Here is a 13,635-nt window from a genome sequence, read left to right as displayed (position 1 = left end):
AGGGAGGGAGAGAGAGAGGGGGGGTAGGGAGGGAGAGAGAGAGGTGGGGGGCGGGAGGGAGAGAGAGAGGTGGGGGGCGGGAGGGAGAGAGAGGGGGGGAGGGAGGGAGGGAGAGAGAGAGGGGGGGAGGGAGGGAGAGAGAGAGGGGGGGGAGGGAGGGAGAGAGAGAGGGGGGGGTAGGGAGGGAGAGAGAGAGGGGGGGGTAGGGAGGGGAGAGAGAGAGGGGGGGTAGGGAGGGGAGAGAGAGAGGGGGGGTAGGGAGGGGAGAGAGAGAGGGGGGGTAGGGAGGGGAGAGAGAGGGGGGGAGGAGGGGAGAGAGAGAGGGGGGGAGGGAGGGAGAGAGGGGGGGTAGGGAGGGAGAGGGGGGGTAGGGAGGGAGAGGGGGGGGTAGGGAGGGAGAGGGGGGGGTAGGGAGGGAGAGGGGGGGGTAGGGAGGGGAGAGAGAGAGGGGGGGGAGGGAGGGAGAGAGAGAGGGGGGGGGAGGGAGGGAGAGAGAGAGGGGGGGGGGTAGGGAGGGAGAGAGAGAGGGGCGGGTAGGGAGGGAGAGAGAGAGGGGGGGTAGGGAGGGAGAGAGAGAGGGGGGGGTAGGGAGGGAGAGAGAGAGGGGGGGGTAGGGAGGGAGAGAGAGAGGGGGGGGTAGGGAGGGAGAGAGAGAAGGGGGTTAGGGAGGGAGAGAGAAGGGGGGTAGGGAGGGAGAGAGAGAGGGGGGGGTAGGGAGGGAGAGAGAGAGGGGGGGGGTAGGGAGGGAGAGAGAGAGAGAGGGGGGGGGTAGGGAGGGAGAGAGAGAGAGAGAGGGGGGGTAGGGAGGGAGAGAGAGAGGGGCGGGTAGGGAGGGAGAGAGAGAGGGGCGGGTAGGGAGGGAGAGAGAGAGGGGGGGGTAGGGAGGGAGAGAGAGAGGGGGGGGGTAGGGAGGGAGAGAGAGAGGGGGGGGTAGGGAGGGAAAGAGAGAGGGGGGGTAGGGAGGGAGAGAGGGGGGGGGTAGGGAGGGAGAGAGAGAGCGGGGGGGGGGTCGGGGAACAGGAGCGGTGGGGGGGGGTCGGGGAACAGGAGCGGTGGGGGGGGGTCGGGGAACAGGAGCGGTGGGGGGGGGTCGGGGAACAGGAGCGATGGGGGGGGGGTCGGGGAACAGGAGCGGTGGGGGGGGTCGGGGAACAGGAGCGGTGGGGGGGGGTCGGGGAACAGGAGCGGGGGTCGGGGGAGTCTCGGGCCCGGGGGGGGGGGCGCGGGTCTCGGGTCGGGGCGGGGGGGGGAGCGGGTCTCGGGGCGGGGGGGAGCGGGTCTCGGGTCGGGGCGGGGGGGGGGAGCAGGTCGGGGGGAGGGGAGCGGGTGTTGGGTCTCAGGGCAGGGGGGGGAGTGGGGATCGGGTCGGGTCTGGTCGGCGGGGGGGGGAGCGAGTGTCGGGTCTGGTCGGGGGGGGGAGCAGGAGCTGGCCGTGTGAGGAGCCTTATTCACGCAGCCCCAGTGAGGCCATTGGGCCAGGGCTAGGGGCTGCGTTTTTCGGGCCCCTCCCACACAGTTCGGCGCCTGGAGCTACTGCACTTGCGTGCCGACTGTAGCGCGCATGTGCAGAGGTCCCGGCACTGTTTTCAGCGCAGGGACCTGGCTCCACCCCCCCCACAGCTCGTGCTGGCTGCGCCGAGGGCCAGAGGACCTGCAGGTAGGTGGAGAATAACGAGGATTTTTTTAGGCGCGAAAAACGGGCGCCCAGCTCGGAGGGGCGCCCGTTTTTTTTCTTGTGGAAACTTGGGCCCTATACTTCATCTGCCATGCATTTGCCTACTCACCTAACCTATCCAAGTCACTCTGCAGCCTCATAGCATCCTCCTCGCAGCTCACTGCCACCCAACTTAGTGTCATCCGCAAATTTGGAGATACTACATTTAATCCCCTCGTCTAAATCATTAATGTACAATGTAAACAGCTGGGGCCCCAGCACAGAACCTTGCGGTACCCCACTAGTCACTGCCTGCCATTCTGAAAAGTACCCATTTACTCCTACTCTTTGCTTCCTGTCTGACAACCAGTTCTCAAGCCACGTCAGCACATTACCCCAATCCCATGTGCTTTAACTTTGCACATTAATCTCTTGTGTGGGACCTTGTCGAAAGCCTTCTGAAAGTCCAAATACACCACATCAACTGGTTCTCCCTTGTCCACTCTACTGGAAACATCCTCAAAAAATTCCAGAAGATTTGTCAAGCATGATTTCCCTTTCACAAATCCATGCTGACTTGGACCTATCATGTCACCTCTTTCCAAATGCACTGTTATGACATCCTTAATAATTGATTCCATCATTTTATCCACTACCGATGTCAGGCTGACCGGTCTATCATTCCCTGTTTTCTCTCTCCCTCCTTTTTTTAAAAAGTGGGGTTACATTGGCTACCCTCCACTCCATAGGAACTGATCCAGAGTCAATGGAATGTTGGAAAATGACTGTCCATGCATCCGCTATTTCCAAGGCCACCTCCTTAAGTACTCTGGGATACAGTCCATCAGGCCCTGGGGATTTATCGGCCTTCAATCCCATCAACTTCCCCAACACAATTTCCCGACGAATAAGGATTTCCCTCAGTTCCTCCTTCTTACTAGACCCTCTGACCCCTTTTATATCCGGATGGTTGTTTGTGTCCTCCTTAGTGAATACCGAACCAAAGTACTTGTTCAATTGGTCTGCCATTTCTTTGTTCCCCGTTATGACTTCCCCTGATTCTGACTGCAGGGGATCTATGTTTGTCTTTACTAACCTTTTTCTCTTTTTACATATCTATAGAAGCTTTTGCAGTTCATTTTAATGTTCCCTGCAAGCTTCCTCTCGTACTCCATTTTCCCTGCCCTAATCAAACCCTTTGTCCTCCTCTGCTGAGTTCTAAATTTCTCCCAGTCCCCGGGTTCGCTGCTGTTTCTGGCCAATTTGTATGCCACTTCCTTGGCTTTAATACTATCCCTGATTCACCTTAATAGCCACGGTTGAGCCACCTTCCCTTTTTTATTTTTACGCCAGACAGGGATGTACAATTGTTGTAGTTCATCCATTCGGTCTCTAAATGTCTGCCATTGCCCATCCACAGTCAACCCCTTAAGTATCATTCGCCAATCTATCCTAGCCAATTCACGCCTCATACCTTCAAAGTTACCCTTCTTTAAGTTCTGGACCATGGTCTCTGAATTAACTGTTTCCTTCTCCATCCTAATGTAGAATTCTATCATATTATGATCACTCTTCCCCAAGGGGCCTCGCACAATGAGATTGCTAATTAATCCTCTCTCATTACACAACACCCAGTCTAAGATGGTCTCCTCCCCTAGTTGGTTCCTCGACATATTGGTCTAGAAAACCATCCCTTATGCACTCCAGGAAATCCTCCACTGTATTGTTTCCAGTTTGGTTAGCCCAATCTATGTGCATATTAAAGTCACCCATGATAACTGCTGCACCTTTATTGCATGCACCCCTAATTTCCTGTTTGATGCCCTCCTCAACATCACTACTACTGTTTGGAGGTCTGTACACAACTCCCACTAGCGTTTTCTGCCCTTTGGTATTCCGTAGCTCCACCCATACTGATTCCACATCATCCAAGCTAATGTCTTTCCTTACAATTGCATTAATTTCCTCTTTAACCAGCAACGCCACCCCGCCTCCTTTTCCTTTCTCTATCTTTCCTAAGTGTTGAATACCCTTGGATGTTGAGTTCCCAGCCTTGGTCACCCTGGAACCATGTCTCTGAGATGCCAACCACATCGTATCCGTTAACTGCTATCTGCACAGTTAATTCGTCCACCTTATTCCGAATACTCTTCGCATTGAGGCACAGAGCCTTCAGGCTTGCCTTTTTAATGCACTTTGACCCTTTAGAATTTTGCTGTAAAGTGGCCCTTTTTGTTTTTTGCCTTGGTTTCTCTGCCCTCCATTTATACTCATCTCCTTTCTGTCTTTTGCTTCTGTCTCCATTTTGCTTCCCTCTGTTTCCCTGCATTAGTTCCCATCCCCTTGCCATATTAGTTTAACTCCTCCCCAACAGCATTAGCAAACACTCCCCCTAGGACATTGGTTCCGGTCCTGCCTAGGTGCAGACCGTCTGGTTTGTACTGGTCCCACCTCCCCCAGAACCGGTTCCAATGCCCCAGGAATTTGAATCCCTCCCTGCTGCACCACTGCTCAAGCCATGTATTCATCTGAACTATCCTGCGATTCCTACTCTGACTAGCACGTGGCACTGGTAGCAATCCCGAAATTACTACTTTTGAGGTCCTACTTTTTAATTTAGCTCCTAGCTCCTTAAATTCGTCTCGTAGGACCTCATTCCGTTTTTTTACCTATATCGTTAGTACCAATGTGCACCACGACAACTGGCTGTTCACACTCCCTTTTCAGAATGTCCTGCACCCACTCCGCGACATCCTTGACCCTTGCACCAGGGAGGCAACATACCATCCTGGAGTCTCGGTTGCGGCCACAGAAACGCCTATCTATTCCCCTTACAATCGAATCCCCTATCACTATAGCTCTCCCACTCTTTTTCCTGCCCTTCTGTGCAGCAGAGCCAGCCACGGTGCCATGAACTTGGCTGCTGCTGCCCTCCCCTGATGAGTCATCCCCCTCAACAGTACCCAAAGCGGTGTATCTGTTTTGCAGGGGGATGACCGCAGGGGATCCCTGCACTACCTTCCTTGCACTGCTCTTCCTGTTGGTCTTCCATTCCCTATCTGGCTGTGGACCCTTAACCTGTGGTAAGACCAACTCACTAAACGTGCTATTCACGTCATTCTCAGCATCGTGCATGCTCCAGAGTGAATCCACCCTCAGCTCCAATTCCGCAACGCGGTCCGTCAGGAACTGGAGGCGGATACACTTCCCGCACACGTAGTCGTCAGGAACACCGGAAGTGTCCCTGAGTTCCCACATGGTACAGGAGGAGCATATCACGTGTCTGAGCTCTCCTGCCATGACTTAACCCTTAGATACACTTAATTTGGCGACAACAATGTTAACAGGTTACTTACTGATATAAAAAAGAAAAAGACAACAATGTTAACAGGTTACTTACTGATACAAAAAAGAAAAAGAAAAGCTACTCGCCAATCACTTAACCCTTTGGCTGTGACGTCACCTTTTGATTTCTTTCTTTTTTTGCTTTTTCTCCCGGCTGGAGCTGCACCAGCTGGGCCTTTTGTAGGCCTCACCAACGTCACGAACTCCCACCTCTGACTGCCGCCGCCTCTCGCTGCCGCTGGCCTTTTGTAGGCCTCACCAACGCCACGAACTCCCGCCTCAGACAATGTGATGATGTAATTTTTACAAAAGCTAAAAGAATACTGGGGCATATAGCCAGAACAATAAAGTACAAGTCTACAGAGGTTATGCTAAGACTTTACAATGCAGTGGACAGATCACACTGTGTAGGGTTCTGATCCCCATACCATAGAATCGATGTGCAGGCATCGAGAAGGGCAGAGATCAGAGCAAGAAGACCAATCCCAAGTTTGAAAGACTGGAAAATCTCAATGTATGCAGTTGGGAAGAAGGCAGTTAGGGGACTCTTACTGAGGTTTAGAAAATGGTGTAAATAAAATGTAGATAAATATAAAGATTAAAATATAGATAAAAGCTACTCCCAGAATATTGCTTCAAAGTAAGTCAGGAAAGCAAGGTCAGAGGATGTATATTTTAAGATATTATTAGGAAGAGTGGTGCACGTTCCAGACAAAGTAATAGAGATAAAAACATTGGAATGTTCAAAAAGCGATTTACTATAAGAGGGTGAGGATGGTAGAGGGATGGGCTAAATGGACTATTCTAATCTTTAACTTTGCTTATGTAATGTACTTGTACCATTGAATAGGCAATCCAAATTATGCGGTGTTTTAGGTTCAGCCAGTGATGGGAGATCTGTTTTGATGGTCTCAGGCTTCTCATTGGTAAACATGTTTTAAGTTTTGCTGATTTTGAGTGGCAGCCATTGAAATTGTGACCAGCAAAGTCAAAGAGCTATTGTCTATTACATCACTCATAATGAGTTAGAACGTGGAACTCTCTACCACAAGGAGCAGTTGAGGCAAATAGCATAGATACATAGGAACGGGAGTAGACTATTGAGTCACTCAAGCCTGTTCTGCCATTCAATTAGATCATGGCTGATCTGCAACTCAACTCCATATATCTGCCTTTAGCCCATATCCCTTAATACCTTTAGTTAGCAAAAAGCGAACAATCTCTGATTTTAAAATTAACAATTGATCCAGCATCAATTGCAGATTGGAGAAGGGAGTTCCAAACTTCTACCATCTTTTATGTTAGAAGTGTTTCCTAATTTCACTCCTGAAAAGTCTGGCTCTAATTTTTAGATGATGCCCCCTAGTTCAAGAATCCCAAGTGGAAATAGTTTCTCTCTCTCTCTACCCTATCTGTTCCCCTTTATATGTTGAAAACTTTGATCAGATCACCCTTAACCTTCTATATTCTATGGAATGTAACCCTAATTTGTGTAAAATCGCCTCATAATTTAATCCTTGAAGTCCGGGTATCATTAAAAAGATGCGTTAATTTGCAACACCTAAAGCTCTAATTGAGCCCCTTTGATGATGAGTGCTGACGGGTCCCCTTGGAGGATAAGACACACCCAGCACTTTCTCTTTGCAAAGTCTAATTTGAGCCATTCTGACTACCGACTCTAGAAGAACAGAGCTTACTTGGAACCTTCCAATCTTTGACTTTGCTTATGTAACGTACTTGTACCATTGAATAGGCAGGGCTCACTCTCACGGGTTAAGACCTTCCACACCCCCCAAAGAAATTCCTGCCCCCACCATCCAAGTTTCTGATCTCCTTCCCCCCGCCCAAGTTTCTGACATTCTCCCCCCGCCCAAGTTCCAGACCTCCTCCCTTCAGTAAAAGTTTCTCACCTCCTCACCCCCCAGCCCGACTTCCAGACCTCATCCTAACCTGCTCAGATTCCTGACTTCCTTCCTCCTAACCCGGTTCTTGACCTCCTCATCCCCAACCCTAGCTCCTGACCTCCACACCCCCCTGTCCAAGTTCCTAACATCCTCCATCCCAGCCCAAGTTCCAGACCTCCACTCCCTGCCCAAGTTCCTGACATTCTTTCCCTGCTGCCCGCCCCCCAGGTTCCTAACCACCTACCCCTGCTCAAGTGCCTCCCCCATGGATTGATGACCTCCCGCCAACAGGTTCCTCACCTTCCCACACCCCGCCATAGATGGGGCATTGTTAACCAGTTTATTGGGTATGAAGTGAATAGTGACAGTGTCATGACATCTGGATTTTGGCCAGTCCAATGATGTCACTTGCCACACATGCACCGAACATTCCGAAAATCAACCAGGTGCAGGATAAGTAGAGGGAGAACGTGATGCGGGTGCAAAGGGGGTGGTGTTGGAAGAACATGATCTGTCTTAGCATCTGGATCATGTTATCGCTCTCAAACCCCCCTACCCCCCTTTAAACCTGGATCATGTTCTTCCGCAATTCCCACTGTGCTCTCCGTGCTCTCTACGGCCTGACCCCAACCCCCGCGACCTCCTCTCCCCGCCCCTCTGATTGCCCCCCTCTCTCTCTCTCTCTCTCTCTTTTCCCCCTCTCTCGCGCTCGCCCCGCTCATGCGCTCGCCCCGTTCTCGCGCTCGCCCCGCTCTCGCGCTCGCCCCGCTCTCGCGCTCGCCCCGCCCCGCCCCGCTCTCGCGCTCGCCCCGCCCCGCCCCGCTCTCGCGCTCGCCCCGCCCCGCTCTCGCGCTCGCCCGCCCCGCTCTCGCCATCGCCCGCCCCGCTCTCGCCATCGCCCGCCCCGCTCTCGCGCTCGCCCGCCCCGCTCTCGCGCTCGCCCGCCCCGCTCTCGCGCTCGCCCGCCCCGCTCTCGCCATCGCCCGCCCCGCTCTCGCCATCGCCCGCCCCGCTCTCGCGCTCGCCCGCCCCGCTCTCGCGCTCGCCCGCCCCGCTCTCGCGCTCGCCCGCCTCGCTCTCGCCATCGCCCGCCCCGCTCTCGCGCTCGCCCGCCTCGCTCTCGCCATCGCCCGCCCCGCTCTCGCTCTCGCCATCGCCCGCCCCGCTCTCGCTCTCGCCATCGCCCGCCCCGCTCTCGCTCTCGCCATCGCCCGCCTCGCTCTCGCCATCGCCCGCCCCGCTCTCGCGCTCGCCCGCCCCGCTCTCGCGCTCGCCCGCCCCGCTCTCGCGCTCGCCCGCCCCGCTCTCGCGCTCGCCCGCCCCGCTCTCGCCATCGCCCGCCCCGCTCTCGCCATCGCCCGCCCCGCGCTCGCCCGCCCCGCTCTCGCCCGCCCCGCTCTCGCGCTCGCCCGCCCCGCTCTCGCGCTCGCCCGCCCCGCTCTCGCGCTCGCCCGCCCCGCTCTCGCGCTCGCCCGCCCCGCTCTCGCCCTCGCCCGCCCCGCTCTCGCCCTCGCCCGCCCCGCTCTCGCGCTCGCCCGCCCCGCTCTCGCGCTCGCCCGCCCCGCTCTCGCGCCCGCCCCGCTCTCGCCATCGCCCGCCCCGCTCTCGCCATCGCCCGCCCCGCTCTCGCCATCGCCCGCCCCGCTCTCGCGCTCGCCCGCCCCGCTCTCGCGCTCGCCCGCCCCGCTCTCGCGCTCGCCCGCCCCGCTCTCGCGCTCGCCCGCCCCGCTCTCGCGCTCGCCCGCCTCACGCTCGCCCGCCCCGCTCTCGCTCTCGCCATCGCCCGCCCCGCTCTCGCTCGCCCCGCTCTCGCTCTCGCCATCGCCCGCCCCGCTCTCGCTCTCGCCATCGCCCGCCCCGCTCTCGCTCTCGCCATCGCCCGCCCCGCTCTCGCTCTCGCCATCGCCCGCCCCGCTCTCGCTCTCGCCATCGCCCGCCCCGCTCTCGCGCTCGCCCGCCCCGCTCTCGCGCTCGCCCGCCCCGCTCTCGCCATCGCCCGCCTCGCTCTCGCCATCGCCCGCCTCGCTCTCGCCATCGCCCGCCTCGCTCTCGCCATCGCCCGCCTCGCTCTCGCCATCGCCCGCCCCGCTCTCGCGCTCGCCCGCCTCGCTCTCGCCATCGCCCGCCCCGCTCTCGCGCTCGCCCCGCTCTCGCGCTCGCCCGCCCCGCTCTCGCGCTCGCCCGCCCCGCTCTCGCGCTCGCCCGCCCCGCTCTCGCGCTCGCCCGCCCCGCTCTCGCGCTCGCCCGCCCCGCTCTCGCGCTCGCCCGCCCCGCTCTCGCGCTCGCCCGCCCCGCTCTCGCGCTCGCCCGCCCCGCTCTCGCGCTCGCCCGCCCCGCTCTCGCCATCGCCCGCCCCGCTCTCGCGCTCGCCCGCCCCGCTCTCGCGCTCGCCCGCCCCGCTCTCGCGCTCGCCCGCCCCGCTCTCGCGCCGCTCTCGCGCTCGCCCGCCCCGCTCTCGCGCTCGCCCGCCCCGCTCTCGCGCTCGCCCGCCCCGCTCTCGCGCTCGCCCGCCCCGCTCTCGCGCTCGCCCGCCCCGCTCTCGCGCTCGCCCGCCCCGCTCTCGCGCTCGCCCGCCCCGCTCTCGCGCTCGCCCCGCTCTCTCTTTCGCTCCCGCCCCGCTCTTTCGCTTCTCCCCCCCCCCCCCCGGCTCGCTCTCTCTCTTCTCCCCCCCCCCCCCCCCCCCCCGGCTCGCTCTCTCTCTTCTCCCCCCCCCCCCCCCCCCAGGCTCGCTCTCTCTCTTCTCCCCCCCCCCCCCCCCAGGCTCGCTCTCTCTCTTCCCTCCCCCTCCCCCGCCACACTCTCTCTCCCACCTCCGATTTCCCCTCTCTCTCAGAAGGCCTTAAAAACGTTTGTGTAGATAATCACAGACATTTTCTAGATAAAGTCTTGAAGCCTCTTTCAGCATAGTCACTGATTTTTGAATGATGACCCAAAAGCCATAGGCTTGAGCAGCTGCAGCTCCAAGCTCAAACGTGGTTCGGCCCCTCTTCTGGCTTCTTCGTATATCGTACTGCATGATGATGCGTGACCGGATCAAGCGCGTATGCGCAGCAAGGGGCGGGGCCTATTGGGTGCCTGCACAGAAGGAGACACACATGTTCATGCAGATAATCACTTCAATCATAAAACTTACACTGCACTCCCTCCAAGATCAATATATCCTTCCTAAGATTTGGTGCCCAGAACTGCTCACAGTACTCCAGGTGTGGTCTAATTCGCTTCGAGAGAGCGACTTCTACCCCTTTGTATTCTAGTCCTCTAGAGCCTTTTAAATTATTTTCTCTACCTGTTCATGACATTTTAATGATGTTATATACCAGGACCCTCCCCCCCCCCTCCAAACTCTCTTTGGACCTCCACTGTTTTTAGCATTTTATCATTTAGAAAGTGCCCTGTTCTATCCTTTTTAGGTCCAAAGTGGATGACCTCACATTTGCCTACACTGAAATCCATTTGCCACAGTTTCACCCATTCACTTAATCTGTCAATATCCCTTTGTAATTTTATCCTTTCATCTACACTGCCTACAATGCCACCTATCTTTGTGTCATCAGCAAATTTGGATATATGACTTTCTATGAAAGAAAGACTTGCATTTATATAGCGCCTTTCACGACCACCAATGAAGTACATTTTTTGAAGTGTAGTCACCGTTGTAATGTAGGAAACGCGATAGCCAATTTGCGCACAGCAAACTCCCACAAACAGCTGTGTTATAATGACCAGATAATCTGTTTTTGTTATGTTGATTGAGGGATAAATATTGGCCAGGACATCGGGGATAACGCCCCTGCTCTTCTTCGAAATTGTGCCATGGGATTTTTTACGTCCACCTGAGAGAACAGACAGAACCTCGGTTTAACGTCTCAATCGAAAGATGAGCCTTCTGACAGTGCAGCACTCCCTCAGTACTATGCCAGCATCTAAGTTGTTAATAAATACTGTGGATAGTTGTGGCCCCAACACACATCCCTGTGGAATACCACTCGTGACATCCTGCCAATTTGTGTACCTGCCCATTATCACTACTGCCTGTCTCCTGTCACTCAGACAATTTCCTAACCAGGTCAATAATTTGCCCTCAATTCCATGAGCTTCCACCTTAGTTAACGGTCTCTTATGTGGTACTTTATCAAATGCCTCTGGAAGTCCATATAAATAACATCCATAGACATTCCCCTGTCCACTACTTTCGTCAACTTTGCAAAAAATTCAATAAGATTTGTCAGGCATGACCGAGCTTTCACAAATCTCAACTGAACATTTTTGAGGGGTTCAATCACCCTATCCTTAATTATAGACTCTAGCAATTTTCCGACAACAGATGTTAAGCTAACTGGTCTATAATTGCCTGGTTTCCCCCTCTCGCCATTCTTAAATAGTGGAGTGACATGCACAATTTTCCAATGTAAAGGAACAGTTCCTGAATTGAGAGAACTTTTGGAAGATTATAGTTAGGCCGTCTGAAATATGCTCACCTACTACTCGAGGCGAGGGAGAGGTCGGCGGCGGCCCAAGGCGGGAGGGTCAAGGTTTCCAGAACAGTATGGATTCCGAAACTCTGGATTTTCGATGCTGTACCTGTATTGTAAAAGCACAATCAGAAAATGATGTTCCACTTTTGTTTTCGTTTTGATGCAAACGGTTTCAGATGTGCATCAATACAAAAACAGTAGTATCATTTGAGTCTCCGTCAAACTCCTAAAATCACTGAAGCCGTGAGATGTGAAACCACCTCTTGTAGATAGTGTTGGGACACTTGAGTTTCACACAAAGTGGATCACTGGCTCCCTTGTGATAGTAAAAATTAGCTGCTTGGGTGCACAATCCTCCTCTGACGCTGAACTTAATGCAAAATGAAGTTGGCTGTGTAACTTGATCTGTCAGTTGCAGAATTCAGCATAAATCTGAAAGCAGTTTGCTTTTTCAATTTTTGCTAGTTTCTTCAAACTAATGAAAGGTTTAAACTCCTGTTCTATGTAGTTCTTTTCTTGCACCTACAGATTGCTGATGCTGATATGAATAGAGCTTATAACTTGGAGCACATTCTGCTTCTCATGGCTCATATCAAAAATCTTTCTTTCTGTTCCAGCTGAGTTGGATGGAGAACATGCCCAGAAGGTGCGAGATATGGAGAACACACAGCAGCTGAAGCTGAAAGACCGGCAGAAGTTTTTTGAAGAAGCCTTTCAGCAGGATCTGGAGCAGTACCTGTCTACAGGATACCTGCAGATAGCTCAGAGACGAGGCAAGGTTTTATATTATTTCACTATTATATCTTTATCAAACTTTAGCAAGAGAGTTTACTATTGTATAGTGTAACTTCAGAAGTTCCTTTGCCTCTGAATACTTCTGGCACGCATAGTAGATGTAGCTTTTGAATCTGAAGAAATACATTTTTAACCGATATTTATCCAGCAATTTCATGTCTTAGAATCTGCAGGTGATGTTGGAAATTTATTTTAGCTTAATAAGCCCATATGGGAAAACTCCAGCAACCTTGTGTGTGTTTGGAGCGGCAGTGAAGTAGAGAGGTTGTAAATTGACCTGAGGGATTACTCACGTCTGTGTTAGTTGGGGGAAGGATTGTGTGTACTTAGTTCTATTTTGAATAGGGAAACAAAATATAAAAATGGTGAAACTTGCAGGTCAGATAGCTGCTGCATTCCAGACGTTGTCTTCTATTACTACCTTTAAGTCATCCATAACTGCAAAGAGATTTTGGGATCAGTTTAATACTTTCAGGGTAATAGTCTTCACACTGTTTGAAATAGGAATAAGAGTAGGTCACACTTCTTGTCGAGCATCCTCTGCAGTTGGTGAGACCACACCTGGAGCACTGCGACAGTTTTGGTCTCCTTATTTAAGGAAGGATATACTTGCATTGGAGGCAGTTCAGAGAAGGTTCACGAGGTTGATTCCTGAGATGAAGGGGTTTTCATATGAAGAAAGGTTGGGCCTGTACTCAATGGAGTTTAGAAGACTGCGAGGTAATCTTATTGATGTGTGTAAGATTCTGAGGGGGCTTGACAGGGTAGAGCCAGAGAGGATGTCTCCTCTCTCGGGGGAATCTAGAACTAGGGGGCATAGTCTCAGAATAAGGGGTCGCCCATTTAAAACGGAAATGAGAAGTAATTTCTTCCCTCAATCTTTGGAATTCTCCACCCCAGAGAGCTGTGGAGGCTGGGTCATTGAATATATTTAAGGTGGAGATAGACAGACTTTTGAAGGATAAGGGAGTCCAGAGTCAGGGGGAGAGGGAGGGAAGTAGAGTTGAAGCCAAGATCTTACTGAATGGCGGAGCAGGTTCGAAGGACCAGATGGTCTGCTTCTGCTCCTATTTCTTGTGTTCTTCTTATGTTATTATCATGGATGATCTGTACTTCTAACTCCATTTAATATATCATTGATCCATATCTCTTGATACCCTTACTTTGTAAAAAAAAAAAATCTGTTGATTTCAGTCTTGAAAGTTACAATTCATCCAACATCCACAGCCTTTGGAGAGAGAATTCCACTACCCTTTGTGTGGCAAAAATGCTTCCTCGTTTCAGTCCTGACTGGCCTAGCTCTAATTTTAAAACTGTACTCCCTTGTTTTGGATCCACCCCTCCCCATGCCCCTCCCCACCACCACTAAGGAAATAGCTTCTCTGTATCTGCTCCTATTTAATCCTTTTATAATTTTAAGAGTTCAATTAGATCACCCCTCAACCTTCTAAACGCAAGGAAA

At 53.6% G+C, this 13,635-nt stretch overlaps 1 protein-coding gene across 1 annotated transcript in view; it reads left to right on the top strand.

Annotated features, from left to right (window-relative positions):
• dtnbp1a (dystrobrevin binding protein 1a) overlaps positions 1-13,635 on the top strand; it is a 378,832-nt gene that overhangs the window by 310,979 nt on the left and 54,218 nt on the right. The window contains exon 8 of the mRNA XM_070880679.1: positions 11,996-12,151. Within this exon, the coding sequence (XP_070736780.1) occupies positions 11,996-12,151 (156 nt within the window). The remainder of the gene's footprint in view (positions 1-11,995; positions 12,152-13,635) is intronic.

Source organism: Pristiophorus japonicus, chromosome 5 (genome assembly GCF_044704955.1).
Source record: "Pristiophorus japonicus isolate sPriJap1 chromosome 5, sPriJap1.hap1, whole genome shotgun sequence".
Lineage (NCBI taxonomy): Eukaryota > Metazoa > Chordata > Chondrichthyes > Pristiophoridae > Pristiophorus > Pristiophorus japonicus.
The sequence above is the reverse complement of the archived record's forward strand: the minus strand, read 5'-3'. Positions and strand labels throughout refer to the sequence as shown.